Source organism: Fusarium graminearum, chromosome 1 (assembly GCF_000240135.3).
Source record: "Fusarium graminearum PH-1 chromosome 1, whole genome shotgun sequence".
NCBI classification, from domain to species: Eukaryota; Fungi; Ascomycota; class Sordariomycetes; order Hypocreales; family Nectriaceae; genus Fusarium; species Fusarium graminearum.
In genome coordinates this window covers 11463960-11489678 of record NC_026474.1, presented here as the reverse complement: position 1 = coordinate 11489678, position 25719 = coordinate 11463960, and the positions used below count along the sequence as shown (strand labels likewise).

The window sequence follows — 25719 nt, the reverse complement described above, 5'->3', positions numbered from 1 at the left end:
AGCATTTCGCCGTCCGTATCTTCTGCCTAGTCATTCTGACTAGTATACTCAAATTCTCATCTCTTCAAGGCCATCCTTCCAGAACATGAAATAAGGTGTGGTACCATCCTCCCGATATCCCATTACGGCAATCCTACAATAGTTAGCAGACGCATGATGTTAGTATATTCACACCCGTAATACATACATTCCATCGACATCCATACTTTCTCCGGTGTAAAATTCCAAGTCGTCGAAGTTGGGAAGTAGCTTTGTCTTCAAGAAATCTTGCGCATTTTTCTCGAAATTGGCAATGTACTCGGGATTCTTTCCAATATTCTTAAGCCTGTTCTTAACGATCTTGAGATAAGCTAGACCCACATTAGACCAGACTCAACATTGCTAGGTGTAACGGAAACCGTACAACGCAGAGAAGACACATAATCCTTTTTGTCATATTTCGTAGGCTGGAGACGGAAAGAGTAAATGACGTTGTTGAATTCATCGGGTTCATCATCTGTAATTTCTTAGTATCTGATGGAAGTTCTAGTGATACATGTATACACACCTCCAGCAACCGATTCTGGATAGATTGCATCGCAGTCAACTTCGAAGATGACATCATCAACTTCTTTGATAGGATATGAGTCCGTGATCATCTCGTCGCCAGTAAGGCAATCCTAATGCGAGGTCAGCGATGTGTTGTAGTTGCACTTCAATGAGCACCAGTGACGGAATCTTGCCTTGTAAATAATCATGATGATGATTTGAAAAAAGTATAGCTTGGTCGGTTTGTTATGAAATTATAACGACAGTTTCAAGATAAACAGAGGTAATGGTGCTTCATATATGTACCTCAAAGTCGATGGGGTTGAGTTCGAGGGGAAATTGTAAACCCATTCAGCCAACCTACTAGGCTACGTCATTGCTGACACTTAGTAACCCTATCTTGGACTCCAGCCAGCCTCAATCTGCAATTTATCGCCCGTGGCTGGATACAGGTGGGTTCTGTCTACCCACCTGCGGCCGAGCGTAGTCAATCTTTACCTTTTCCATCTACAATGTCTCAGCTTGACATCAATCTCAACACTCTACCAATTGATGTTCGGGGGGACTGCCAACGCATGCGCTTTTAGCACATTCCTGCTCTATCAAAGTAGCCCTGATCTTCATAAATTCAAGGTTGAATATATCGTGTTGCATCATCTTTAAGACAAATCAAATAGTTTATTGGGTCGTCGAGCTACTGAAACCCTTGTTGCTAATGCTACCATCGCCGTTGGTTGGTATTGATGTTCTGAGTGTCGGAGGTATTGTTGACCTCTTTGATAATGCGCATAAAACGGCCTATCCTTGTAGTAATCAATTTGCGTCAAAAATAGCAGCGAAGCAAAGGCCCCTCATTTAAGACTTAGTGCAACTCGTCTTCCTTGTTGGTCTCACTGACGCAGTCGCTAGTGGGATAGGCGACACACAGCAGAATATACTTCCGGCCAATCTGGTTGTTATCCAGGAGAGACTGGTCGCCTTGATCAACGCTCCCTGAGACCAATATCCCGGCGCAGGCGGAACAAGCCCCGGCACGGAACGAATATGGTATTTCAATGCCCTGCTCCTCAGCTTCATCCAGGATATAAGTATCCTCAGCACATTAGAAGGTATGCTCTCTGGCTGGGGTTTTCAATGTGACTTGGTAGGTAACCATATTGAAGTTGGTAGTTAAAATACGTGTATGAGATGAAGAAGGATGGTAGACCGAAGGGGGTCTAGGTTGAAGAAATGTTTTTTATAAGGCTTAATGAACTATGGGGGGTTAATGCCTCGAAGATTGAGATACTGGACAGTTAAATATGGTGAAAGAGATTCTTCTATAGTAGCAAAAAGATCCAACATGCAACATGGACTCCGAGACAGAATGAGATCATTTCAATCCAGCTAAGGCCAATGGCAAGTATGTGATTTGAAATGTGTCAATATTGGACAGTAAACTTAGACAATGATATCAGCTTTCAGCTATGGCGTTTTGTTATCCAATCTTTTGCTGGCGATCGTCAGGTCCCGAGATGGCATGAATCGGTGCATGCAGTGGTGCCTTCGTAAGTGAAATATTGTGACTGAGATGCACGATCAGCAAGGAAAAGGTCAAATCTCGTGTGCGATGATGACAAGCATGAACCACAAGATACCAGATTCACTAATGCAAGAGGTTTCTAATGAAGCGGTCTGTTGCCATAAGTATCTGGATGTTTACTCTCACTCACTTAAGCACTCTCAAAATCTCACCCAGAACTCAGCACTGACTTGCATTCTGATTAATCATACCTCAATCATGTCGGTAGCTACTGACAATGCTCCCAAGGGCGATACTTTGTCTCACATGGCACATATCCATCATTCTGAACCCTCACATCCAGACACTTCCCCAGAACAATTATAAGAAACTCTTGTTACCCGCCTATAGGAGCTGGTCAACTCTGAACCAATCATGCTGTTAATGAAAGGGGCACCGAAAATGCCTGTATGCCGTTTCAGCCGGAGGATTGTTCGCCTCTTGGAGGACCACAGAATCTTGTATGGCTCATTTAACGTCCTCTCTGATGAGGATATACGCCAGGGATTGAAATTGTTTGGCGACTGGCCTACATTTCCACAGCTCTGGGTCAATGGTGAGCTGGTAGGTGGACTGGATATCGTAAGTTCATCTCCATGTTCTAAAATAAGATATTATTTCTAAAAAGAACATGTAATCAGGTACGAGAGGAGTTCAATACTAAACCCGGCTATTTGACTGAGTATACCGTGGAGGACAATGTCGCTTTCAAGCATGGTAAGAAAATCTAGGACTTTGCATTTGAGGAGATATAGATGAACTTCTCTGAGTGTTTCGATCTTGCGCTTAGAGCCATTGTCCAAAAATCTCAAATACTATATCCACACTGGCCATATAAAGAAGAGAAAACGATTAGCAAATGTAAAGTTCTATCTAGATAGGTTGGAGAGCGGAATTGGTTCACTATGAGTCTTACTCTTGTCAGCGCTATGGCCTCAGCAGTCCAACATAGCCACTGATGAGGCTTCTCCAATCAATCTGAACCAGGCAGCCCCTGCACATGAGTCACTAAGACATAATTGGACTATGGCTCATCTTGAGTATTCTTCTTTGGGTAGTCATGTGGAGAGATCGAGAGTGGAGGATGGAAAAGCAAAAGGTCTAGACAGCAATCGAGAATAGCTAAAGCTGGAATTCATCTCAATGTAAGAAATTGTCCGTTGCCAATCAGTACAGCAACTATAGCCTGGTTACCACAATCATCTCTTCGTGGATCAAGACTGATTAAAAATGTAGATATCTCTGCAAGACCTACTCCTTACCGAGGTTCATGCACAGTAATATAGTTTGAACCGGAATGAGTTCTGACCGTCCTTTACCTTTTTCTTTCGAAACTTAACGACAATAAACACACGATTCGCAAATATTTCCTAATTGCATCAATTTACTATATCCAGTTGGAGGTTCAGTTTCAGTCGGGAACATTTTGAAACAGTTTTAAGACCACCAATAATGGTACAGACAATAAGCCGAGGCTTGTATTAGCTCTCATCTCTCGGCTGGTGATGTGGTGAAACTGCCGAAGCATACGCCGTTTCATCCTCATTCCCACTTATGATCAATAAGCTTAATTTTCATGTTCGTAAATATTGCCGTATTTGGACAAAACGCCAAGTTTTCAAAGGCTGTCTATAAAAACTTCCATCACTTACTGATAACTATATAAGGTTGTCTCCATGTGTTGGCAAATCTCATTATACAGACACGATCATCAATACGCTTTCGCTTCCATCTTCCCATTCTTCCTATATCGTCTGCGACGATACCTTTTTATTCATTCTTTCGTTCATTTTTAGTTCTTCCAGAGCAGGTCTCAGAAGAACACCAAGTTTACTCGATTTTTAAATCAACCAATAACCACTACAACTTTCTCATCACTATGCAGCCTCTCATCTGTCTTCTCACTATCTCCTCTTTGGCCATGGCCTTTGACCAGTCGGCCAGGCAGAGTAAGCGCCAACTTAGTGGCAGAGTCCGCAGCACGGCCAACGAGTTCAAGGATGACGGCTGCAACGACATCATCTTTGTCTGGGCTCGTGGCTCTACCGAGATTGGTAACATGGTATGTTTACTACTAAATTCCGCGATATGGAATTGAATGGGTGCGTCTCTTACAATCAAACAGGGAACTATCGTCGGTCCCGATGTCGCCAACAACCTCAAGGACGCATTCCCGGGCCAGGTAGCTGTGCAGGGTGTTGACTATGCTGCTCTGCTCTCAACCAACTTCGTCCCTGGTGGTGCTGACCCTGTCGGCATCCGCGAGATGGAATCCATTCTCAGCGATGCTATGAGCCAATGCCCTGACTCCGTGATTGTCACTGGCGGTTATTCGTAAGTCACTGTGCGTTGACCACGTTCTCAACTTTTACTAACGTTTTGTCCTTTCAAATAGCCAGGGCGCAGCCGTCAACCACCGTGTCATCGAGGACCTTCCTCAAGATCAACAGGATCGAATCGCTGGTGTTATCATGTTTGGCGACACCCAAGATCGCGCCGATGGGGGCCAGATCCCCAACTTCGACCCAGCCAAGACAGAGATTATCTGTGCCTCGGCACCCCGTGACACTGTATGCGATGGTATCCTCACTGCCGCTGTTCTACCGCCTCATCTTTCATACGGCCGCAATGCTAAGGAGGGTGCCGATTTCCTTGTTAGTCAGGTTAGGGGCGTCTTGGGTGCTGGAGCAAAGTAAGGAGAGTCGCAAGTAAACGCGAGCTGATATCAAGACTGCGAATCGAGATTACAGTTTCTTTCAAACACTCAAACTATACCAGTAATGTAAATAGCGTACATTAAATTGAACAATATCAGTCTCTGCTACAGATAGAGTCATCATTGCCGTCTAGGCCACTTTCACCGCTATATTGTTAGATATCCCCATTGTCAGTGTCACTAGGTACCTTTCTGCTTCCAATAGTACTTGACTTTCGGCGATGATGATTGCCGTGGCACTTCAACTCGAAATTCTAGCCGTTTCTAATGTGTCACTTCAGTTGCCTCCGTCTCGAACGACCCAGTTGTAACGATGTCTTCCCCTCATCCATATAGTTAGTGACTTATGTCGTTGATCAATGTAAGATAAGATAAGATACATTATCGATACCGCTTCTTGTCAGACATTCTTATTTGTGAAAGGGTTGACCGAACTCGCTCTCTGAAGGTACCTATTGAGCTCCCTCTCCTCCTCAGGATTTCATAAATCTCGAAATTGCGTCTCGCAGAACTCAACGCCAAAAGGGTCAACCACTGTAATTGAGACTCTTGAAAGACCTCGCAAAGAGTCCAGTTCTTCTGCCCACTTCCCACTGAGTGATTCCACAGTTTTCAACACCACATCACATGGACCTTCAACCGGGGCCAGATATTGTCTCAGCTCTCCAAACCTCAACGTAACTCCAGTTAGTTTCAGTCCTTTCAAACACTCATGATGAAGTTTGCTCAGGACTTTGCTTAAACTGCGTGAGCCAAATGCAAATTCAGAAAACGCAATGGTGAGATTCTTGAGCCCAGAAGACTGAAGGCAAGTTGATAGAAATGTATAATACAATATCCTGACACATAGCGCGGCTGAAAGGTTCCGTGCGCTAATGTCCCACACCGCCTCAGCTTTATGTCCATCTTCACTCTAAAGCTTGCTCGCGCTTTGGATCTGGAGGTAGTCTAGTCTTAGTCTATAGATGAGAGTTTCAAGGAGACGAATAAGTAATTTGATGTATTATAGATTGCCGCAATCTCTTTCAAGAATCCCGACTGTCAGTGGGAGGTTCAACGCCTCACCAACAGGATCCGAGTCGACTTAGTCCCTGATAATAAGGTTTCCATCATAAATCATACTTTTGAGCATTATGACTCCAATGCCCTCACGAGACCTGGTTTTTTTCTTGCCCTGCCCTAACATAAGGTTCAGATAGACATAAAATGCGCTGTTCACTTGCTTCCATCCGGTTTTTTTCCTCTTCCCTCCACCTACATCAACACATCGCAAAACCACACAACACAACACAACAACCGCACTTCAAACAACAACCACCTTTAAAGATGCATCGCATACAGACTCTTGATCAAGTCATCGGCTGCCCCAATCATGGAAGGGCTACAGCTATCTTCTTTGGAGATATCGAGATATCTCTTGATAGTTTCTACCCACAAGCCCGTAAGTCGACTTAGTCGTTAGCAATAGTAGAACGTTGTTTGTCCAATGAATGCAGTCAGGATTGTCAGTTAGGTCAGTTATCTTTGCGGAGTCAAATCCGAACATCTTAGGGTCCTTATCGGTCCTGCTATTGATCACCGACTGGATGTGCGTGGCAGCAATGCTTTTTCGATAGACGATTGAGTTATATTCTACAGAAGAACCTTTTCTCTATCTCGACTGTGTTCATTCTTTCCCGATTCCATCATTGGAGGCTCTGTCAGAGGCGGAGCTGGTAATACGGAAAGACAGATTGCCATTGCCCTATTCATTCCTTAGTAATCCCTCGTTATACGATCCTTTGTATTGGAACGGGTGCTCTTCAGAAGACCGAAGAGTGACCTGAACCTTAAAATGGTCCCCTTCACCATTTGTCTTTGCAGCAATGCAAGGGTAGAATCTCCCAGTTGAGAACTGTGTTTCCTGGAACCGGTGATTTGCTCTCGGGTCAGCATATGACAGTTATATAGACAATGATTAACGTACTGGACCCTAGAAGAACGCCATTCTTGGTGCGATAGCCATGTCCAGTTTTTAAATTCAAGCCACAGCCTACCACGTCGTCCTTATCAAATATCTCATCATTCTCTTGAGGGTCGCCAGATGCGTTGCTTACATAGAAACCGCCATCGTCTCCATGATATGCAAAGGAACCCTCATCCCAGCCAGGGAGTCTGTTCTCGAGAACGTCTTCCTGGCAGAATCCCACAGCACACTCTCTGTATTTAGAAGGTCGGCAGTAAATAATTGAAAGGGTTCTAAATCCGAGGAGAGGTTATTCTGTGGAAAAGATAATGATATGGCTTACTTCATTTGCAATGGACGAATGATCTTCACCTCGAAGTAAAAGTATTCTACGTTCGGAGGAACAGGTTGCTTTGTGCGAAGATAACAGAATTTTTCATGAAGAGGGTCATTCTTTGGCAGTGTTATGTCTATCTGGAGTTAGGAAGGTCATTTGCTCATCGAGAGGATTACTTACCTAGGTTCTCATGAAAGCACTGATCGTGAGAATGACACGTTGATGTTTCAAGTTCCGGCCCTCTGAAAAGGTTGACGAAAGTCGACGGTTCAGCATAGGGGTCTACTTTGACGTCTCATGGTGGTTCATTTTCGCGCAGGAATTCTGCAAGACCATTGTGTCCATACCTGCTTGCAACATCGGCAGGCGTCCATCCGTTATCGTCAAACTGGTGGTGAAGTTTCTCATCTTGCAAAAGCTAGTGAAATGTCTCTAGCCGGCCGACTTCGGCGAGCTCATGAAGCGGAAACGGTACATTGTTCTGGGGCTCAAGGATCGCAACTTCCCATTCATGTACGAACCAGGTCATATCTGCTATCCGTGAGGGTTGTTGGACGGCCCGCTTCCAGGCGGAAGTCAAAAACTTTGAAGATTTTGCTTCAGGGTGCAGTAGAAGTGTCTCGATACAGTGTTGGTCAGATTCTCGACAGGCAAACTCAATAAGATCAGGGCTCTCAGAACTGGGTACATCAATGTCAGCATGTCGTTTCGGGTTACAAACCAGCGTCTGAACAATTTGCTGATTCTTCTTCTTCAAGGCAAAATGCAGTGGCGTATATCCCATACAGCCAGTTGATCTCTGGCTGAGATCCACTGCTGCCGATTCTAGCAATGTCATGACAATAGCTTTCTCCTCCATCTCACACGCCCAAGTAAGTGGAGATTGACCAAACAGACCATCTGGTTGGTTGAGATTGATCTTGGAACCTTTCTGCTTGGATAGTTCCACTACTTGGTGAATAAAACCAAGCGGCTTACCCATCCTGCAGGCTAAGGTCAATGGTGTAGATCCCATGTTATCCGTTGCATCCATGCAGGCAGGCGCCTTGGTGAGAAGGCTTTGGGTGATTTTCTGCATTCCTTCGGCAGATCTTTGACCACCACGCCAAGATGCCAACGCATAGTGCAATGCATTTGCACCATCCTTGTCTTTAGTGTTTGGGTCTGCACCTGAGCTGATGAGTGTAGAGACTGCTGAAATATTGGCATTCTCCGTTGCGATGTGCAACGGTGTGCGCCCATGATTATCTTTAACATCGATGCTTTTCATGTCGGCATTTCTCATGGCTTCAACAAGCCTGTTCATGATCTCGGGACGGACTTCGTCATCACATTCTCTGGACTCAGCCACATAATGCAATGCAAGTTTGCCCTTCCCATCTTGATCTTCTGCGGCGCGACTTTTCGACTCTAACATTGTATTGACCATCTTAAGGCGACCAAGAGAGCAAGCAAGCGTCAGGGGAGATTGAGACTTGTCTTTATTGGTGGACAGATGCGCACCCATGGAAAGAAGTCTTCCGACTAGCTCATCATTCTTGCGGTGGACCGCTAGATGGAGTGGGGATTCCTGAGCTCGATTAACCGAGTCGATGCTACGTTCATGCTTCTCTTCCAAAGTGGCCAGTAACTTGTCTCTGAGTAGACCGATATAGTCATCGCTTAGAAACCTCACGGCATAGTGCCAAACAGTTTGCCCTTCATTATCCTTGTCTTGAAATTTCTTCGAATACTTGTTGAGTAGCAAGTGTCCGAGATTTCTTTGCTCATCGTTCTTTTCGTCAAGGTAGGACAAGGCCGATTTGCCAAGAGTATCAAGGGTGCTGGGCTTGAACTCAAGCTCTCCATTTTCGAGCAGTGCGGTGCAGCACGAATATTTGCCTTGAGCAATAGCAAGGTGAACTGGGCTCCGTTTCCAGGCGTCTTCTTTGAAATCGAGTTCATAGAAATACGATAGCTTGAAGAAAGCTTGAAGGCACTTTTCATGTCCTCTAACAACAGCGAGATGAACTGGTGTCATTCCATCTAGGCCTCTATACTGAAGGGCAGATCGAACATCTTGATCTGACGAGTTTGCAAGCAGTATCTTCAAGAATTCCAAATTTCCAGATAGACAAGCTATATGGGTTGGGCTTCTCCCAAAGTTGTCAAACCACCAGTCCTTTGGACGCTTTTCATCCGAAAGGGCAGCTTGACCAGCACTACTGCAACCTATGACCTGAAGATCATCACAAGCAGCAGCATAATGTAGAGCCGTCCAGCCGAAAACGTCTCTCGTCTCAAATTTCTTTTCTTCACAACAGTCATTAATAGATCCTTAAGTTGAAGAGGCTCCATACCTTGCAATTCTCCTAGATCAATCTGTTTGTTATTGGAAGTCTGTTGGTGCAATTTAGTGAATCTGATTTGTTCCATGAAAACTTTCATGTCTTGGCTCATGGGTTCTAGTAACCACGTCGCCTCTTTTGTTCTCTTCTGACAGCTCTCCTTGAGCTCTAAAAAGAATTCAGCGCGTCCTTGAAGCTTATAGAACAACCACATCCTTTTGAAAGCTCCTGGGAAAGCCTTAGAAATATAGGTCTGCAGGTCTTGTAAATCCTTAGTTGATTGCTGTCCTGAAATCATGGAGTCTGCTTTTGCAGTATTGGAATCGGTTCTAGAGTTCTTAGTTCCGAGACTCTCCTGTTGCTTTGCCTCTTTGTTCGTATTTGTATACTCATCACGTCGAGAATGCTTTGCGTCCAGGGCCATCATGTAGATATAGTCCAGTGCATACGCAACTTCTGTTAAGATAAGTGAGTCTTCTATAACACTTTCGGGGCTCTTCGACATGGACTTCAGGAGAGCAGAGTAGTTAGAAGCTGCCTTTGGCCAGGACTTTCGCTCGGGGAACCCGGATAGGTCAAACTGAAAGGTTGCGTCATTTCGCAATCGGTCTTTGATACTGAAAACAGGTATAAGACAGAGAAGAACGTCGTCAAACGTTCCGAGGTCTTCTTTTTCAGCATGAAGGACAAACTTTGTGAGATTTTGATGACTCAGTTTCCGACCGATACCAGACTTTCTTGACAACAAATCCAACTTTCTCGATGGCTGAACACTAACATAATCATGAACATTGGCGGACCTTGACCCAAAAAATGCTTGGGTAGACGATCTACGATTGTCCATATAAAGTGGGTGAACAGATGCTGCACCACGATGGTAGCCGTGGCGGCAGTAGAATGCTGAACAAGGAGTGTCTGAGGTCCCTTAGCTTCGGTTGGCTCAGTGTAGCCAATCACTATTTTGACACTCTTGTGTTTGGAGCTGTCGTATGTATAAGGCACATTCGTAGAGGTTGTCTGTTCAGAACTCGAAGGTTTTAAACTAGATTTGTTCTTTGTAGTTGAGCCCCGGTGTTGAAAGCTTTTCTCCCTGCTTGGTTCCTGTTCAGAATTTGACTTGGCTTCTGCCGCTTGCTTTTCGGTTTCAATTTCGCTAATGGCTGGGTTGCGCACCCACCAGTTGATGTCACGTTCCAGGACCCCATTGTCGTATTTGCGTCCCAGAATCCTGCAGTAGTCGACTCCCAAAGCAACGCCAGGCTTCGATCTTTGCCATTCCATGTTCTTGTCATGATTGGCATGTCTCGTGTTGTGGGCCTCGAGGTTAGCCATCCAGATGGATAAGATTGCCTCAACTTCACCAGCATTGATCTTCCATCCTTTAGCCTTCTTGTCAATTTTCAACCCCACCGTCCCAGGCGTATCTCCTGAACTTCGCAAGGGAATCTCCCAGAGAATTGAGTCCTCTCCAGATAGTCCGTCTGGTGCAAATTCGTCCAGAAAACGTTCAATAGGGCGAACTAACGACAGTGCTGGCTTGAATGCCCTTGTTTTCCATTCACAGAGATCTCCCAGCCGCTTCCGGACTGCCATGACTTTCTGGGCATCCCTGTTTGGAGATTCTCTCTCGGCTTTCTCCCAGTACTGGGTCTCTCTGGTATGACTGAGCGCCTCGTGTATTTTTTGCTTCGGATATGGGACCTCGGGCTCAACAGTATCCACAAAGTCAAACGGGTAGATAGTTCCCTTGCCATGTTTAGCAGTAAGAGGCCGCCTTAGCTTTCTAAGTACAGTTTCTGATCACAGACTAGGTCGTGGCTGGTGTGGCTTCTACAGTGCGCAACTTAAAACGTCAGAAATAAGATTTTGCACAAAAAAAGGCTGACGCGTTATAATGCTTCTAGCGGTAAGCGATTGCGGCTGAAAATGACAGCAGCTAACTTCCATTCACTCTAATGCGTCTAGAATAAGCCTCAGCAGCTAATCCAATATGGCGCTCAGACTGTCTGGTACTAACCATAAGAAGATAGAGACTATAATCCAACTAGCGGCTGGTCCCTCTAAGCCAGCTGTCGGGTCGTAGCATTACCGCGGCTACCCTAATGTCGCACTACCCTAAAACCTTAATGCTCTTCCTTGCAGGTGAAGGAGATGTCAATCCTAAGCTTCTTTTCGGTTCGAAAAAGATCGCTTTATCGATAAAGCTGTTCTCTAGCTATTTTCCAGTCAATGTTGAACTTGTCGAATCTTTTGGTAAGGTCTTATTCATTACAACTGTTAAAGAAGACGATGACAACGGTTTCTTCGGGTGTATTTTTTACCTCGTCGGGTTTTCTACTATAAAAGCTAACATGCCCTTCGTTCAAAGAAGGGCTAAAAACAGAGCAGCTCCACGTCCCTTTTAATAACCTTGGATCGCATTGTGAAGCTTCTATCAATGAGATAGACAGATAAGATAGAAGATAAGCTACTAATCTTGTCCTGCGAACTATTATATAATTGAAACGCTACGCCGAAATGTCTTGCGGTTATAAGCTACCTAGCCCTAGGGCAAAATATATCCTCACTTATATAGTTGTTGATGGCACTTAGATGGGTAAATACGGTGAGCAGCTGGCGTTGGATTGGCCGGATTGTTAGGCTGCAAATAACCTAGTTATCGGACCTTCTGTTCTTCCGCTTATTACCGTCAGTGCTAACGCGTATCCATTCAGTGACCCCGCATCTGATGCGATGCTGTCATTCCAGCACTAGCATTAGATTCATCGGACTGAGTCTTAGTTCCCGAGCGTCTGAACCTTTTTCTTAAAGATGAGGATACGGCTTAAAAGTCCTGACCTTTACGCCATCGGATGGATCGCTGCCCTTCCCATCGAACGAGTCGTAGCGACCGCGTTGTTGCATGATCGCCATGACGCACCTGAAGGCTTTAGCCAGCATCGATCTGACAAGAACTCGTACACGTGGGGCCGGATAGGCGAACACAACGTTGTGATCGCCTCGCTGCCTGCAAGAGTCTACGGGCTCGCGTCTGCAGCAACTACTGCATCGAACTTAGTGCATTCGTTGCCTCATATTCGGATCAGTCTATTAGTAGGCATAGGAGGAGGCATCGCTCGGCCTAATGCGGGATATGATATCCGGCTAGGTGATGTCGTCGTCGGCCAACCTGACGGTACGATTGGAGGAGTGGTGCAGTATGACTTGGGAAACGCGACAGCGAACGGCGGTTGGGAGCGGAAGGGCTCGCTTGATAAACCGCCTGCGGTACTTCTTCATGCGCTTGCAAGCTTACAGGCAGAGCATGAGATTGCAGGGTCGAAGGTGCCAGATCTGCTCCAGGCAATGTTCAAAGCCAACCCTCGCATGACACGCCCTAAGACAAGCTTCACTTATCAGGGGGCCGAGAAGGATCGCCTATTTAAATCGCAACATAACCATGCCGGTGGCAGTAACTGCGACAAATGCGACTCTGCCTGGGAAGTAGAACGAGACCAACGAGAGTCAACCGACCCAGAGATTCACTATGGGATCATTGCCTCTGGGAATAAACTGATTAAAGATGCAGCTATCCGGGACAGCCTGTTTGAAGATACTGGACATCAGTGTCTGTGTGTGGAGATGGAAGCTGCGGGCCTAATGAATCGATTTCCGTGTCTTGTGATACGTGGGGTCTGTGACTATGCAGACTCGCATAAGAACGATCGGTGGCAGCGATATGCTGCTGCTACAGCGGCAGCGTTTGCAGTGGAGCTGCTTGAGTATATTCCGGCTGCACAGCTGGAAGCGACACAGAGAGTTATTGGAGCTATTCAAACATGTTAGTAATCCTTGCGTATTTTAACTAGTAGATCGTACGATTATTTACCGAAACAAAATAGTTAAGCGAAAGGCTGATACCATAAGGTAAGAAATGAGACTATATAGTGCTAAAACTATAGCTAAAGCCTATACTATAGCGCACCTATTCAAAACGTCAACTACCGAACGGCATTTGATCAGCTACCAGTGGCGGAGGGGGCCTCTTTCAACTCCAAGGCAGAAGAACATAACCCGACATGCTTGCCTGATACGCGTGAGGAGCTTCTCAAAGAAATAGACTGCTGGATCGATGACCCCACGTCCAAGACGATATTCTGGCTTAATGGCATGGCGGGGACTGGAAAGTCTACTATCTCGCGGACTGTTGCACATTCGCGAGCGAAGCGAGGTGACCTTGGTGCCAGCTTCTTCTTCAAGAGAGGAGAGATAGACAGAGGCAACCCGAACAAACTGATGCCGACTCTAGCCTACCAACTGGCATTAAGTATGCCAGAAGTTGCATTATTTGTCAAGGAAGAACTTGATGCTAATCCAGCTATTGTGGGAAAGTCTGTGGAAGAGCAGTTCCAAAAGCTCATCCAGGAACCACTCTCTGAGGCAGCAGCATCGGCGAAAGTGTTGTCGCCGGTCGTGATAGTGATCGATGCCTTAGACGAGTGTGATCAAGAGGCTGACATTAGGTTGCTGATAAATATTCTCTCGCGAGCCAAAACTTCGCTTCCTTACCTCAGGGTGTTCTTGACGAGCAGGCCAGAGCTTTCGATTCGACTAGGGTTCAGCGAGGCGCAGGGCTCCTATCAAGACTTAGTGTTACACGAAATTCCGGCACAGATAGTTGAGCACGATATAGTTGTCTTTCTAGATGACGAGTTTCGGAAGATCCGACATGACTTCAACATGACTGTAAGCGATGAACGGAAACTGCCGCCAGATTGGCCAGGTAGTTCGACAGTACAAAGTCTCGCGCAGATATCTGTACCGTTGTTTATCTACGCAGCGACTATCTGTCGTTTTATTGGCGATAGGAGATACAATAGCCCTCCGATACAGTTGCATAAGACGCTGGACTACGAGAGTAAAGGTCACGTATCTCAGTTGGACCGAATCTATGGGCCGATTCTATGCTCGTTGATCACTGATGTCTCAGAAAATGATGAAGAGCAGATCATCAAAGACTTCAAGATAATAGTCGGCAGCATCGTTAGCCTTGCGAGTCCACTATCTACAACTGCACTGTCTCATTTGATCGAAATCCCTGCAGAAACTGTGGATAAAAGGCTAGATGCACTGCATTCTGTGTTGAATATCCCGCTCAATCGCAATCTGCCTGTACGGCTGTGTCATCAGTCATTTCGGGACTATCTCGTTATAAACGAGAGCGAGTTTCGGATTGATGAAAAAGTCGCTCACCAAAATCTAGCAAGGCAGTGCTTGAGTATTATGCGAGGAGCTTTACATGAGAACATGTGTGATCTATCCTTCTCAGACATCCACCGATCTGTGGTTGATAGTATAGAGCTTGGGAAGCATCTATCCCCGGAACTTCGGTATGCATCAATATACTGGGTCCATCATCAGATCAAGGTCGACTTCGATCTCAATGACGGCCGCGAGATTCACGATTTCCTGAAGGCGCACTTTTTTCATTGGGTGGAGGTGCTTAGTTTGCTAGGCTGGGCCAGCGATTGCTTCAAATTAATCCAGTCTTTAATTGACTGGCTGATGGTAGGTTCTCCAGAAGTTGGCCGCCGAATCATTTCTGACTTTTACTAGAACCGAGATTTGAGTCTATCTGACTTTCTGGCTAATGCACTCCTATTCCTGGAAACATATCTTCCTGTAATTGTCGAAAAGCCATTGCAAATCTATCCTTCAGCCGTAGCTTTTGCATGGAGGGAAAATGATGGCAAAAAGGCTTTTGAATTTCCCATTCCAGGATTGTCACCTTCTTTGCATCAAGTTCAAGAAGACCGGGATGCGCGCTTGATGCTAGAGACAGTCTCCGATACCACAGCCTCTGAGGTATTTGGCCCAGCGTGGTCGGATCTAGAAAATTCAACGCACCCATCCTCATTTACACAAGAGTTCCAAGATCGAGGGTCAGGTCGTCGTCCAACCATGACCTTTCTCGACTACCAAACGTCTGAACCCAAGGGCCAAACTGGAGATTTGAGAGACTATGTCCAATCAGTCATATCACTACCTGATGATATTGGTTCGTGGGCTGAACCAGGTCACAAGGTTAACGAGGTTCGGCACGCAGCAGTGACATATTTGATCAATACATTGACAGGGAACTCGGAACTGTTTGCGTTATACAGAGAGGCTACGCAAAAGATTCAACAAGCGAGATTCATCGACAACCATCGACGTCTGCTGAAAGGGTATTTCTTGAGACTACGTGAAGATTGCTACGAGTCTGCTCAACGATTAGCCATTGAAATTTTGCGACCTCGGCATCTCAGAATTTTGATCTCCCAGGGTATTTGGAATCTCGCTGTCCCATCTAATAATAACTTTCGAGAGTTATTCAGCCGAGCTTTGGAGCAAGACAAGGACAAACACCTTATTCTCAATCGATATTTGGGCGAAGGACCAGGACTTAAAGACCCGGCTGCTGCCAATTCCTGGTTAGGAAACACCGGTGCAAGTGACCAAGAATCTAGCAACAGTGACCTTGCCGAAGACGACAAGGCGGAAAATATACTATCTCATCTAGAAGCGACAAGAGAATTTTTTATCACCGGACAGCCCTTTCACGTTTACCAAGATAGCTTATATCAGTTTCTGAAATCCACAACCACGTTGGCTACAACGCCAGAGTGCATCACATCTAGGTCGTACAATACCTCGACCTTGGACGACAGGTCTGTGGAACTAGGTATCGTGGCGGAGCATCACAGAGTTGAACAACAGTCAGGAGCGAAGTACAAGACATCGGAGCAAGCACCCACCGAGGCAGTTCCAGAGACGGTACAACAGACAGAGGACTTGGCCAATTACACAAAACCAGGCACCAAAAAGAACGACTTCAGGGCCGAACATCGCCAACTAATCGATGAGATAGAGGGATATACATTAGAATCAGGAGCGAAACAGGCATCGCAGTATCTTCATGGACTGGGAAGTCCAACTTCACAAAACAATACTCAGACTTCAGCATCATCCAGTGGCCGACGCGTTCTGGATGTAGGTATGGCGAGGATCTATGGCAAGATCCTGACTTTCCTTTCCCGTATTAGTCTAAGAGAAGATGATATTACCCCTGGTCACCATCGCATTAGATGGAGGAACGTAAGCGCTCACAACCTGAAATCTGACTCTTGCGTCCACAATGCAGTACCATAACCAATTCCCACAGAATCGCGGCAAACTACTTCACGATGATTACATAGAGCATGAAGCAGGCGCATTGCGAGCTCTAGAAGACTATTTAAACTCACTAGCATACTCGCCAACAACCAGCTCCACGAGCGGAAGGGGTTCAAACCCCACAACTTCAGTCTCTGCTGGGTCTTTTGACAACTATGCGCAGGCGAACACATCTGAATCTGGTGACATAGCAGATCAGTATTCGAGAAGCGCCGCGAATACGGGATGCAGTTCTTTTCAGAAAGATTTAGAAATAGGCAAATTGTCTACGAGCACTCTTCACGTGCTATCTTGCATGACTTCGCGAAAATATACCATTATTCTTCATGAAGAATCGGTTACACATATTACAAACGATCGACAACTGTTCCAAACCTTACGAGAGAGGTATTTTGAGCACATAGGAAGGCTCAAACGGCACTGGTCACTGCGAACAATTAACGCAATCCACTTTATGAAGGTACTCGAACACCGAGCTTAGGAAAAAAAACCTGACCCTCTTCTTATTATTCCCTAATAACATAATATCTTAGTTCGCGTATGGAGGTCATCGACACATCGATGTTCGATGCCATCCTGAGATCTGTGAACAAGGAAAGCCTTGTGTCTGTCTTCCTCCTGCTAATCTTGTCAGGCCTCAGGGCTCGGAGTACGATTGTGCCCCAGTTCCCTCCAAATTTTCTCCCCCTATCGGACCGCGACTCATGATGGATTTCTTCACTAATCCTGAGGAAATAGGGCCCAACTCTACGCTGGTCCTTCGACAGCTCCCAAAATGGACATCAGGAAATCTCCAATCCCAGTGTACAGAAGTAGAAGAAATGTGGGGAATATATTATAAAGAAGACTGGGACTGGTCAAAAATTTGGTGGATTCTTGGACTTGGCTTCTTTCCTCCTAGTCTGCTGTTCGGTGTTCTTTGGGGAATCCTACAACAAGATATCCAAGGTGCATTTGGAGTAGCGAGTTGGTGGATGGCGGGAGCTACCATCGTTGTTGGAATTGTCGGAACGAGCACGTGGGCACAATAAGAAGAGATTCGAGGTTGTTCAATTCTGTTGACTGATGCAGTTGGACTCTTTCGAGCACACTCGTGGCTAATGAAGGATTCTTAGCCTTCTACTGTAGCATCACGAATTTATGCTTATTTTTATGTATATAGTATGGCGTTATACATGATAATGCTAGGCTAGGACATAGGCTTATTCTGGAAGCATGGCATGTGGTATAAAGTGCTTAGACAAAATTTACAGTACATTACTAAGCTCGTGTGAGTATCATAGCATGTTCACGACGCGCTGTGTAGTTTTGAAAGTATTACATGTTGACTTTTCCACGGCCATAAGCGGCCACGTTTCAAGACAAAATTAACCTTGTACAAAAATGGCAGGCATTTGTGATGGGGTCATAGTGACGGTTCTGTCATGCGACGGCGTGTACGCACACTAATCATGATATGGTCTGTGCTCAGAAACTTTCTGTAAAACGCCGGGCGCCCTCTGATTTCGGCCGGGACTATATGACTATAGCTTGTTGGAACATTATGAACGAAATGACCTATAAAAGTCAGAAACTGAATCTTCAAAATTAGACAACGAATCGTTGGACAACAGTTCTTAGTTTGTTATTCCCGTATTGGACCTGTCTAGACTGCGAATGATCTCCACGGCCCGTAGTCCTAGATCATTGATCAGCTTAATGATTGGCGCCGGGCCACAATGTCGTATCACCCGAGAGCCTTCGTCTGTCTCGCACGTAAAAGCGCGCCAATAAGAGACAATATTCAAAACAAACTATCAAGTCCCTGATCAATATTCAACAAGTGGGTAGGAAATTGTCTCAAGCCCAGAACAAGAATCCTAGCACCAGTTCTTCTGCAGTTTATTTTCATACTCTATTTAGACACCTTATTAAACTCGAGATACGAACAAGTATGATGGGTCTTGAATGTCTCCTTTGGAGAACGTTTATTACACATAGCTTCTAAATACATATGAGAATTGAATATATAGTTATAACGCCGAACATCCCTCACACCTATCAGTACTTGAAGCCACCCATTCTCTCCCTCAAAACACCCTCAGGATCAGCCTCAAGCTGAAGTGCCTTGAACTTGGCATAGTTCTTGTAAGTTCCAGTGACATTCTGATCCGACATGGCATCGTTCATGAACAAAGGAAGGTAAGCATCAGCAGGCTCACCCTGTTCCTCCAGCCACTGAGGCACCTTCTCCTCAATCCAAGCTGTCAAGTCCTTGGAGAACTGACGAACCATACCATCGAGCCTCTTCTCAACCCAAGCACACTGGATCTCGAGAAGAACGCGATCGGGGTCGCTGCCAGTGAAGCCGATAGCGTTTCCGCCTCGCTCTTCAGTGTGCTTACCGATGGCGGCGGGCAGGGGCTGGAAGTCGACTGAGCACTGGGAAGCTAGACCTTGGAGGCGCTTGAAGTAGCCCAATGTGATCTCGTGCATCTTATTGGTGATTTGCCTGTAGACGGTGGAGTCCTTGGGGAAGTATGGGATAGTGGCAGTCTATACTCGTTAGTTGTGGTAGTAATACGTTGAGGGTGGGTTACTTACTCTGAAAGAAATCCTCGAGTTGAGCAGAGAAACTCCGGCTCCGTTTGACTTGAGCTGGTCATCTGTTAGCCACGGTAGATTGTAAATGGACCCAGTGATAAACTTACCAGTTCAGGATATGTCTGGGTCTTGGTAGTGTCAAGGGTAGACTTGATCTTCAAAAAGTCGGCAAAGGGACCAGTGGTCGGGGGCTTCTCGCCATCGTAGAAATAGAACATCAAGTTGATCCTGCTACCGCCAGTGAGGATCAAACTAGTAGTGATGATGGCGGCCTTGGGGTCTTCATTGCTGTAAGGAATGAACTTGTGCATGGCTTGGTAGAGTTCGTCGGTCTTGGAATCATCGTATGTGCGAATACCACCCCAGACCTTGCCAATGGGATAGGCCTTGACGGTGAACTGAGTGACGATTCCTGCAAGGCATTAGATGTGGTAGTTAAAGATATCGGTTCGGGACTTACCAAACTGACTGCCGCTTCCCCTCAATGCAACAGCAAGTTCGGGCTGCTTCTCGGCATCGATGTGGACAATGGTTCCGTTGGCATTGACCATTTCCCAGGCGACAACGTTCTATCATACTGTTAGCCGAGTCAAGATGAGATTGAATAGGGGACATACATCAGCGGCCAAACCGTACTGGGCACTCAAGAAAGAGATACCACCTTGAGTAAGAAGACCGCCAACACCAACGAGACCCAGACGACCTCCAACAATAGCAACACCATCTTTGTTCAGTGTGGAGATGACATCGTTCCACTCTCCTCCAGGCTTGACATACGCCACCTTCTTCTCAGCATCATACACCGCACCAATCATCTCGGCCAACGAGATGAGAACACCATCACCAGCTGTTGCATGACCGGGATTGGGGTCGTGACCACCACTCTTAGCAGCAAACTTGACATCGGGGTACTTGTTCAGGATCGTGACAGCGGTGGACACATCGGACGCTGACTTGGCAGTGACTACACAAGCAGGCTTGATCTCACGCAGGGATGTGGACCAGTAACCCGTGGTCTCGGTGTTGAAGGTGATGGCATAGGGGAACGAGACGATATCGGGGAGGTTCTTTGCAATCTCCTTGCAGGCGTTGGTGGTTGAGTTGCTGGGAGCCGCAAGGGCTGGGACAGCCAAAAGGGAGGATATGAGAAGACAATTAAGATACATTATGATTATAATACAAGATGTAATGTCTGGTTCATCGAGAAGGAGTATCGATGAGAGAGGTATTAGCTACCTTATATACTACAAACATCATGACGGTAAATTGGACGAACCCGATGATGGTGTACGACACGGACCAACATGCAGCTCGCCTACGACCGTTAGTCTACTTGGCCTGACACTCGTATTGAGCATTGGTCATGATAATCCATCGTGGGTCAGAGCCTAACGTTAATAAAGGGTCGTGTGGAGAGTGTGAGTTTTGCTTCTTTTGTTCTGTTAAGCTGACTATTGGGACTGTCGTGCCATGTTACGCAGCCATGCATCATCGAAAGGAGACACATGCTCAACAATCAACAGGTTATAACTACTTCACATGTCCCTCGGGATATTTTTATTGTTTTACAGTCTATCGGCACTTGAAAGCTAATGGTGCACTTAGTTAAAGGGAGTTGAAGATCATCAATATGAATTATGGATTAGACTGTCGTTTCCCCACGCTGTCACGATTTGTTGTCCGCTTTGGGAAATCTTCAGCTCAACTCCCCTCATCCCTGTAACGGACATACGCGAGGCGCGCTTCCAGCCAATGAGGACTAATGTTTCACACAGCACGAGTCATGCGAACCCTCTCGACGTTAAGCGAAGAGGGCAAGGTTGCGAGTTGGCTTTGTCCATCATTGGATCATGACTTTTACTCTCGGTTGTCAATGTGATCTGCACCAGAACAAATCTGAAACGGGTAGCTCAGGTGGTAGCAATGACTCCAGCTTTGGCTAATAATAGTGTGACAGCGAGTTATAGTTTGATGAGATGGGGACCGAGCGCGACGGTGAATTGAGATGGACATGTTCTGATGTTTCGACGCGAGGTAAGGTACGTATACGAGATTAAATCGACAGGAGAAAAGCAAGTTGAGGTTTCAGTCGCTTTCAGCTTGGGTTGCTACTAGCAAGGGTAGGTACTTGAAAAGGGTGATCCTTGCCGACGCCAAGTCAGCCACTATAGGGTAAGATGCCACTTTTTGGGTAGTTATCGGAATTCATTGCTTACTCGGAATAGTAGAGATGTCGGAACATGTGAGATGGACTTGATAGGTTGGATTGTGCGACTTGGAACTAACTGAACCATTGAAAATACTGTAGTCAACTGGTGTATACTGCTTAGAACATTAGTGTTTGTTGCGTGATTGACGGTTGTGTTCTCTCGTATCTTAAAACTTAAAGCTCACAGACCAACGTTTCCTCGATCCACAACAAGATTCGATCGCGAAGAACCCTTCGCCTTCATTACTAACCAACCTCAAATGGAAAAAACTACATCATCCTCAGCCTTGTGTCTCCCCCTGTAGCCTGAGGCAGCTGGAATGCTCTGACAAATATGGTGTCTCACATTGGGAATGAAACCAAGCGGCAGGCAGACCGGGATTTGGCGTCAGCCGCTATGCGCCACTTAACTCTTCTCACGCACCACAACGAATAGCATCGCTCAGATCTACCATAGGAATCGAGGTACAGCCAGGGTTATGTTAAATCCGGAAGTCTAGACCCGTGATGAGATACCATCGCGAACCTTATCTTAGCCGTGTGTGCCACCTTGGTTCCCCTTAAAGGGCTGAGACGCGGGATCTGTAGCAAAAATACCCAAGTTTCTTTCTCCCTTTGTCTCCAAACAAAAACTTCCCCATGTCCTGCATTCGACCAGCCACGAGCTATGAGAGGACTGACTCTGTGGCAGATACTTATCATTGCCATTTCTTTGTGTGAGCCGGTTTATGCCAAGGAGTACAGAGTGCAAGATGCGCCCGAGTGTGCTGTAAGTTTATCGGTTGCGTTAAATGAGATTATTGCTATTCTAATATCACCAGATGAAATGCCTCGACAAGTTCCTCGAAAGACCGATATTCTCTGACGCCAGCATCGAACGCCTATGCAACGTGACAACGGTCAGCGACAATGTTCTTGTATGCGTTAGAGGGGGTTGCAGCGTGAAGGATCTCTTGGGTAAGGGCTGAGACGCGATGTATTCAGTTGTCGCAGGGTACGCAGCTAACGACGCGTCATGTTCAGAGTACATGAGAGAAGAGCGCGTGTCTTGCAATAGAGCAGACATCGACAACGACCACAACATCAGAGCTATCAACTTTTTTATCCTTGGAGCGATACTCGTCTCAATAAGTATAAGATTATCGACAAAGTTTCACCGATTCACAAAATGGGGTGTAGATGATTATTTAATTATCCCTGCAGCAGTGAGTGGGACTCATTCGCCAACCCAACATAGTGGACTGCTTACTAGCTTATCGAAATATTCAGATTCTCGCAGCGATACAAACAATAATCATGATTCTTAGTAGGTCTCGACTCGATTCTGGGTATTTTAATTCTTGCAAAACTGACAAAAGTCGCTATTCTAGTGACATGGTCCGGTCTAGGACATGACATCTGGACGATAAGCGAAGAAACTACAACCCGATTCTTCATAGTAAGATCAAGATCACCACCATCAGAGATCGCAGTTGATACTAAATGATGCAGTATCTCCTTGTCGTCGAATTCACATACGTTCTCAGCTTGTGTTTAATCAAACTGTCGATCCTATTCTTTTTCCTCCGCATTTTTCCCGACCCAACATTTATCACAATCATCAGATGGACCATCGCACTTACTATTCTCTCCACAACCATCATCTTGGTTCTTGCAGCCCTTCAAAGCGCCCCTACAGAGCCGTCACAAGAGGGCTGGGATGGGTTCCCCAATTCAGGGCCGCGTCTCGACATCCAAGCTCTAATCCTCTCTCATGCTGGCATCAATGTTGCATTAGATATTTGGATGTTCGTTCTTCCGTTAACTCAGCTGTATAACCTTGGTTTAAAGGCGAGAAAGAAGATTGGAATCATGCTCATATTTGGCGTGGGAATATTGTGAGTTTCATGATATTATTGCTTGAATTCACTAATAACCCAATGACAGTCTTATCGCTGTCAGCTGCATTCGGATACCGCACATGTTGGACTTTAACAGAACCCTGAACGCGACGTGTAAGATCCCCAATCCTTTCCCTGATACTTGAATCTGACATGACAATCTATAAAGCCGATTCGCAGGGAATCATTATATGGTCCAACATCGAAATCGGCGTCGGCATCTTTGTTGCTTGCATGCCTCACACCCAACCACTACTACACGCAGCGAAAACAAAGATAAAATGGTTAAACATTTTGCCAAGCAGCTCTAGCAGTACACAAGGAATATTCGTTGACAGGTCATTGGTGCCGATAAAAATGACAGTAACTGGCACAACCGCTGGGACAGCACTGGAAGATCTCGTTTTATATGATAGAGGAGGTTTGTTAAGCGCGGATAGACCAGAGAATGTAAAGAAGGCAAGTCATAGACTAAATGGAGTTGAGACGGTCTAGCAACAATAATTGTATCGAAGTTGTAACAAATCATCAAATTCCTTTCCAACGTCTTGCTTAATTAACGATCTTGACCTATGAGAGTAACCAGCTACAGTACTACCCGGCGCGGCTTGATAAAGACTCGATCCGGGTGCCTAGTTAGCGATGAAACTTCCTTGGGAGTTGCCACATGCGCAGGCAACGTCAAAAACTCAAATGTCCAAATAATGAGAGTAAAAAAGATCTTCATCTCGAGATACGCCAATCTCTTACCAAAGCACCCGCGAGGACCCTGCCCGAAAGCTTGAATAGGGACAGCTTGAGAATCAAACACGACTTCCTCTTTGCCAGCTTCATTCACTACTGACTTGAGCCATCTCTCAGGGACAAAGTCAGGAAAGGCGTATTCTTGATCAACAGGCTGCTTCGGCTTCCGCGCCCGGACCCATTCACTACTGCGCGACTCGTCGTACTGGATTGGTGGTGAAAGTACACCTGGACCGTTGGAGAGAAAAGCGATGGCTGTTCCTTTTGGGATGTGGGCGCCGAGCAATTGTGTGTCGACTACAGCTTCTCGTAGGGTCATGCCAAAGGTGTAAGATACTCGAAGTGTTTCATCGATAACAGCATCAAGATACGGCACACGTGTTTGGATGATCTCTGTGAGAGTGGGAGGACGTTTTTCTGCTTTAGCTTGCTGATAAGCTTCTTGGAGACCTTTTCGTAATTCGGATTGTGCTCTTTGATCTCTATTGAGATAGCTTATGCCCCATCGTATGGTGGAAGATGTAGTTTCATGGCCACCGATCAAATATGACATGAGCTACAAGACACGTTAGTTTGATTCGTTCGCAGGATACTGAAGTATCTTGGTACCTACCTCGCTGGCGATAGCCTGAGAATGGTAGTAGGGTTCTCTCCCCTCCTTCTTTGCCGTGGCTTCTTCTCGGACCGATATCTCATCCAACGCGCACTTCATCGCCTCCCCGTTCTCTCGTCGTTTGATACCGTTTTCAATCTCGCGCCGCTGCAACTTTCGAGTCAAGGCGATGGCATTGCGCATTTGGGATGACAAGTTGCGATATAAAAAGTGAAAGAGTGGAGGGGAGGGTGTTCTGACAACCTTTGCTACACTTTCTGATAAGACAGTCAAAGCGCCTAGCTCCTCGCGCAGAGGCACCTCTTTGAATGAAATCTCGCCATCATTTTCACTTCGAGGCTCTATGCTGAGTTGATCTTTTTCTTTCACCAGCTGTGTGTCTTGAGTGTCAATCCCAAAAGAGGCGCAGACAATAATGTCCAGGGCGGCATGGTGTATGTCTCTTGAAGCGGCAAAGAACTTTCCATCTGCGTGGTCAAGTTTCAAATTCCACAACTCAACAAGGCGTGAGAATTTGTCGTAGATTTCTGGCGCTGACACCTGGTTGGACATAAGCGTAAGCCTCACCTCATTTTGTCCATGAATCCTTCTTACCTCAGACAGAAAAGTCGGCGTCATCAAATTCCTGACAAGTTCCTTGTTTTTCTTAAACTGCGGATTGTGACTCTGAAGCGTGATCTGTGAACCAGGAACAACGCCCTTGAAAATAGACGTGCTCGCACTACCTCTATCAAACTCTTTGAAACGACGAGTGCAAATCTCAGATGCCTCATAGTAGTCAGTGACAACAACCCATGGTTTGCTAATGGGACGAATAAAGGCTTGGAAAATCGGTGATTTATGTTTGACAGCTTGCGTCGCGAGCCAGTCAGTCAAGCTACCATAGGCACGGACTTCGGGCAGATCTCCAAAGATTCGCTTCGTGGCTGCGACGTTGTACGGGATTCCCTCCAAGGGACGAGGTAGTATTGATCGGTAGATTGTGTAAATGAAACCAACCAATAACAGTCCACCTGCGAGAACTGGATACTTGATGCTATCAAACGTTAAAAGCGCCATATTGTGCCTGTATTCGTAAATAT

General features: G+C 46.0%; 8 protein-coding genes across 8 annotated transcripts; 4 read left to right on the top strand and 4 right to left on the bottom strand.

Annotated features, from left to right (window-relative positions):
* Nucleotides 1-48: 48 nt before the first annotated feature.
* On the bottom strand, nt 49-638 carry FGSG_10636 (uncharacterized protein; the record flags this gene model as incomplete). Its single annotated transcript, XM_011321340.1, has 4 exons — nt 49-133; nt 188-350; nt 404-496; nt 548-638. 4 exons carry the CDS (start codon nt 636-638, stop codon nt 49-51), a joined length of 432 nt encoding a protein of 143 aa, XP_011319642.1.
* A 1853-nt stretch (nt 639-2491) lies between these two features.
* On the top strand, nt 2492-3370 carry FGSG_10635 (uncharacterized protein; the record flags this gene model as incomplete). Its single annotated transcript, XM_011321339.1, has 4 exons — nt 2492-2671; nt 2731-2806; nt 3212-3234; nt 3326-3370. 4 exons carry the CDS (start codon nt 2492-2494, stop codon nt 3368-3370), a joined length of 324 nt encoding a protein of 107 aa, XP_011319641.1.
* Nucleotides 3371-3968: 598 nt separating this feature from the next.
* On the top strand, nt 3969-4785 carry FGSG_10634 (uncharacterized protein; the record flags this gene model as incomplete). The annotated part of the gene is made up of 3 exons (XM_011321338.1): nt 3969-4151; nt 4215-4423; nt 4485-4785. 3 exons carry the CDS (start codon nt 3969-3971, stop codon nt 4783-4785), a joined length of 693 nt encoding a protein of 230 aa, XP_011319640.1.
* Nucleotides 4786-7761: 2976 nt separating this feature from the next.
* On the bottom strand, nt 7762-9107 carry FGSG_10633 (uncharacterized protein; the record flags this gene model as incomplete). The annotated part of the gene is made up of 2 exons (XM_011321337.1): nt 7762-7767; nt 7809-9107. The coding sequence occupies 2 exons, from the start codon at nt 9105-9107 to the stop codon at nt 7762-7764; spliced, it is 1305 nt and encodes a 434-aa protein (XP_011319639.1).
* A 3118-nt stretch (nt 9108-12225) lies between these two features.
* Nucleotides 12226-17089, top strand: FGSG_10632 (uncharacterized protein; the record flags this gene model as incomplete). Its single annotated transcript, XM_011321336.1, has 5 exons — nt 12226-13234; nt 13296-13320; nt 13374-14961; nt 15010-16530; nt 16598-17089. 5 exons carry the CDS (start codon nt 12226-12228, stop codon nt 17087-17089), a joined length of 4635 nt encoding a protein of 1544 aa, XP_011319638.1.
* A 1559-nt stretch (nt 17090-18648) lies between these two features.
* On the bottom strand, nt 18649-20357 carry FGSG_10631 (uncharacterized protein; the record flags this gene model as incomplete). The annotated part of the gene is made up of 5 exons (XM_011321335.1): nt 18649-19143; nt 19192-19245; nt 19299-19603; nt 19652-19760; nt 19809-20357. The coding sequence occupies 5 exons, from the start codon at nt 20355-20357 to the stop codon at nt 18649-18651; spliced, it is 1512 nt and encodes a 503-aa protein (XP_011319637.1).
* Nucleotides 20358-22067: 1710 nt separating this feature from the next.
* On the top strand, nt 22068-23426 carry FGSG_10630 (uncharacterized protein; the record flags this gene model as incomplete). Its single annotated transcript, XM_011321334.1, has 7 exons — nt 22068-22169; nt 22222-22357; nt 22604-22605; nt 22670-22706; nt 22759-22838; nt 22892-23277; nt 23327-23426. 7 exons carry the CDS (start codon nt 22068-22070, stop codon nt 23424-23426), a joined length of 843 nt encoding a protein of 280 aa, XP_011319636.1.
* Nucleotides 23427-23866: 440 nt separating this feature from the next.
* FGSG_10629 (uncharacterized protein) lies at nt 23867-25696 on the bottom strand (the record flags this gene model as incomplete). Its single annotated transcript, XM_011321333.1, has 3 exons — nt 23867-24580; nt 24638-25177; nt 25232-25696. 3 exons carry the CDS (start codon nt 25694-25696, stop codon nt 23867-23869), a joined length of 1719 nt encoding a protein of 572 aa, XP_011319635.1.
* Nucleotides 25697-25719: the final 23 nt, after the last annotated feature.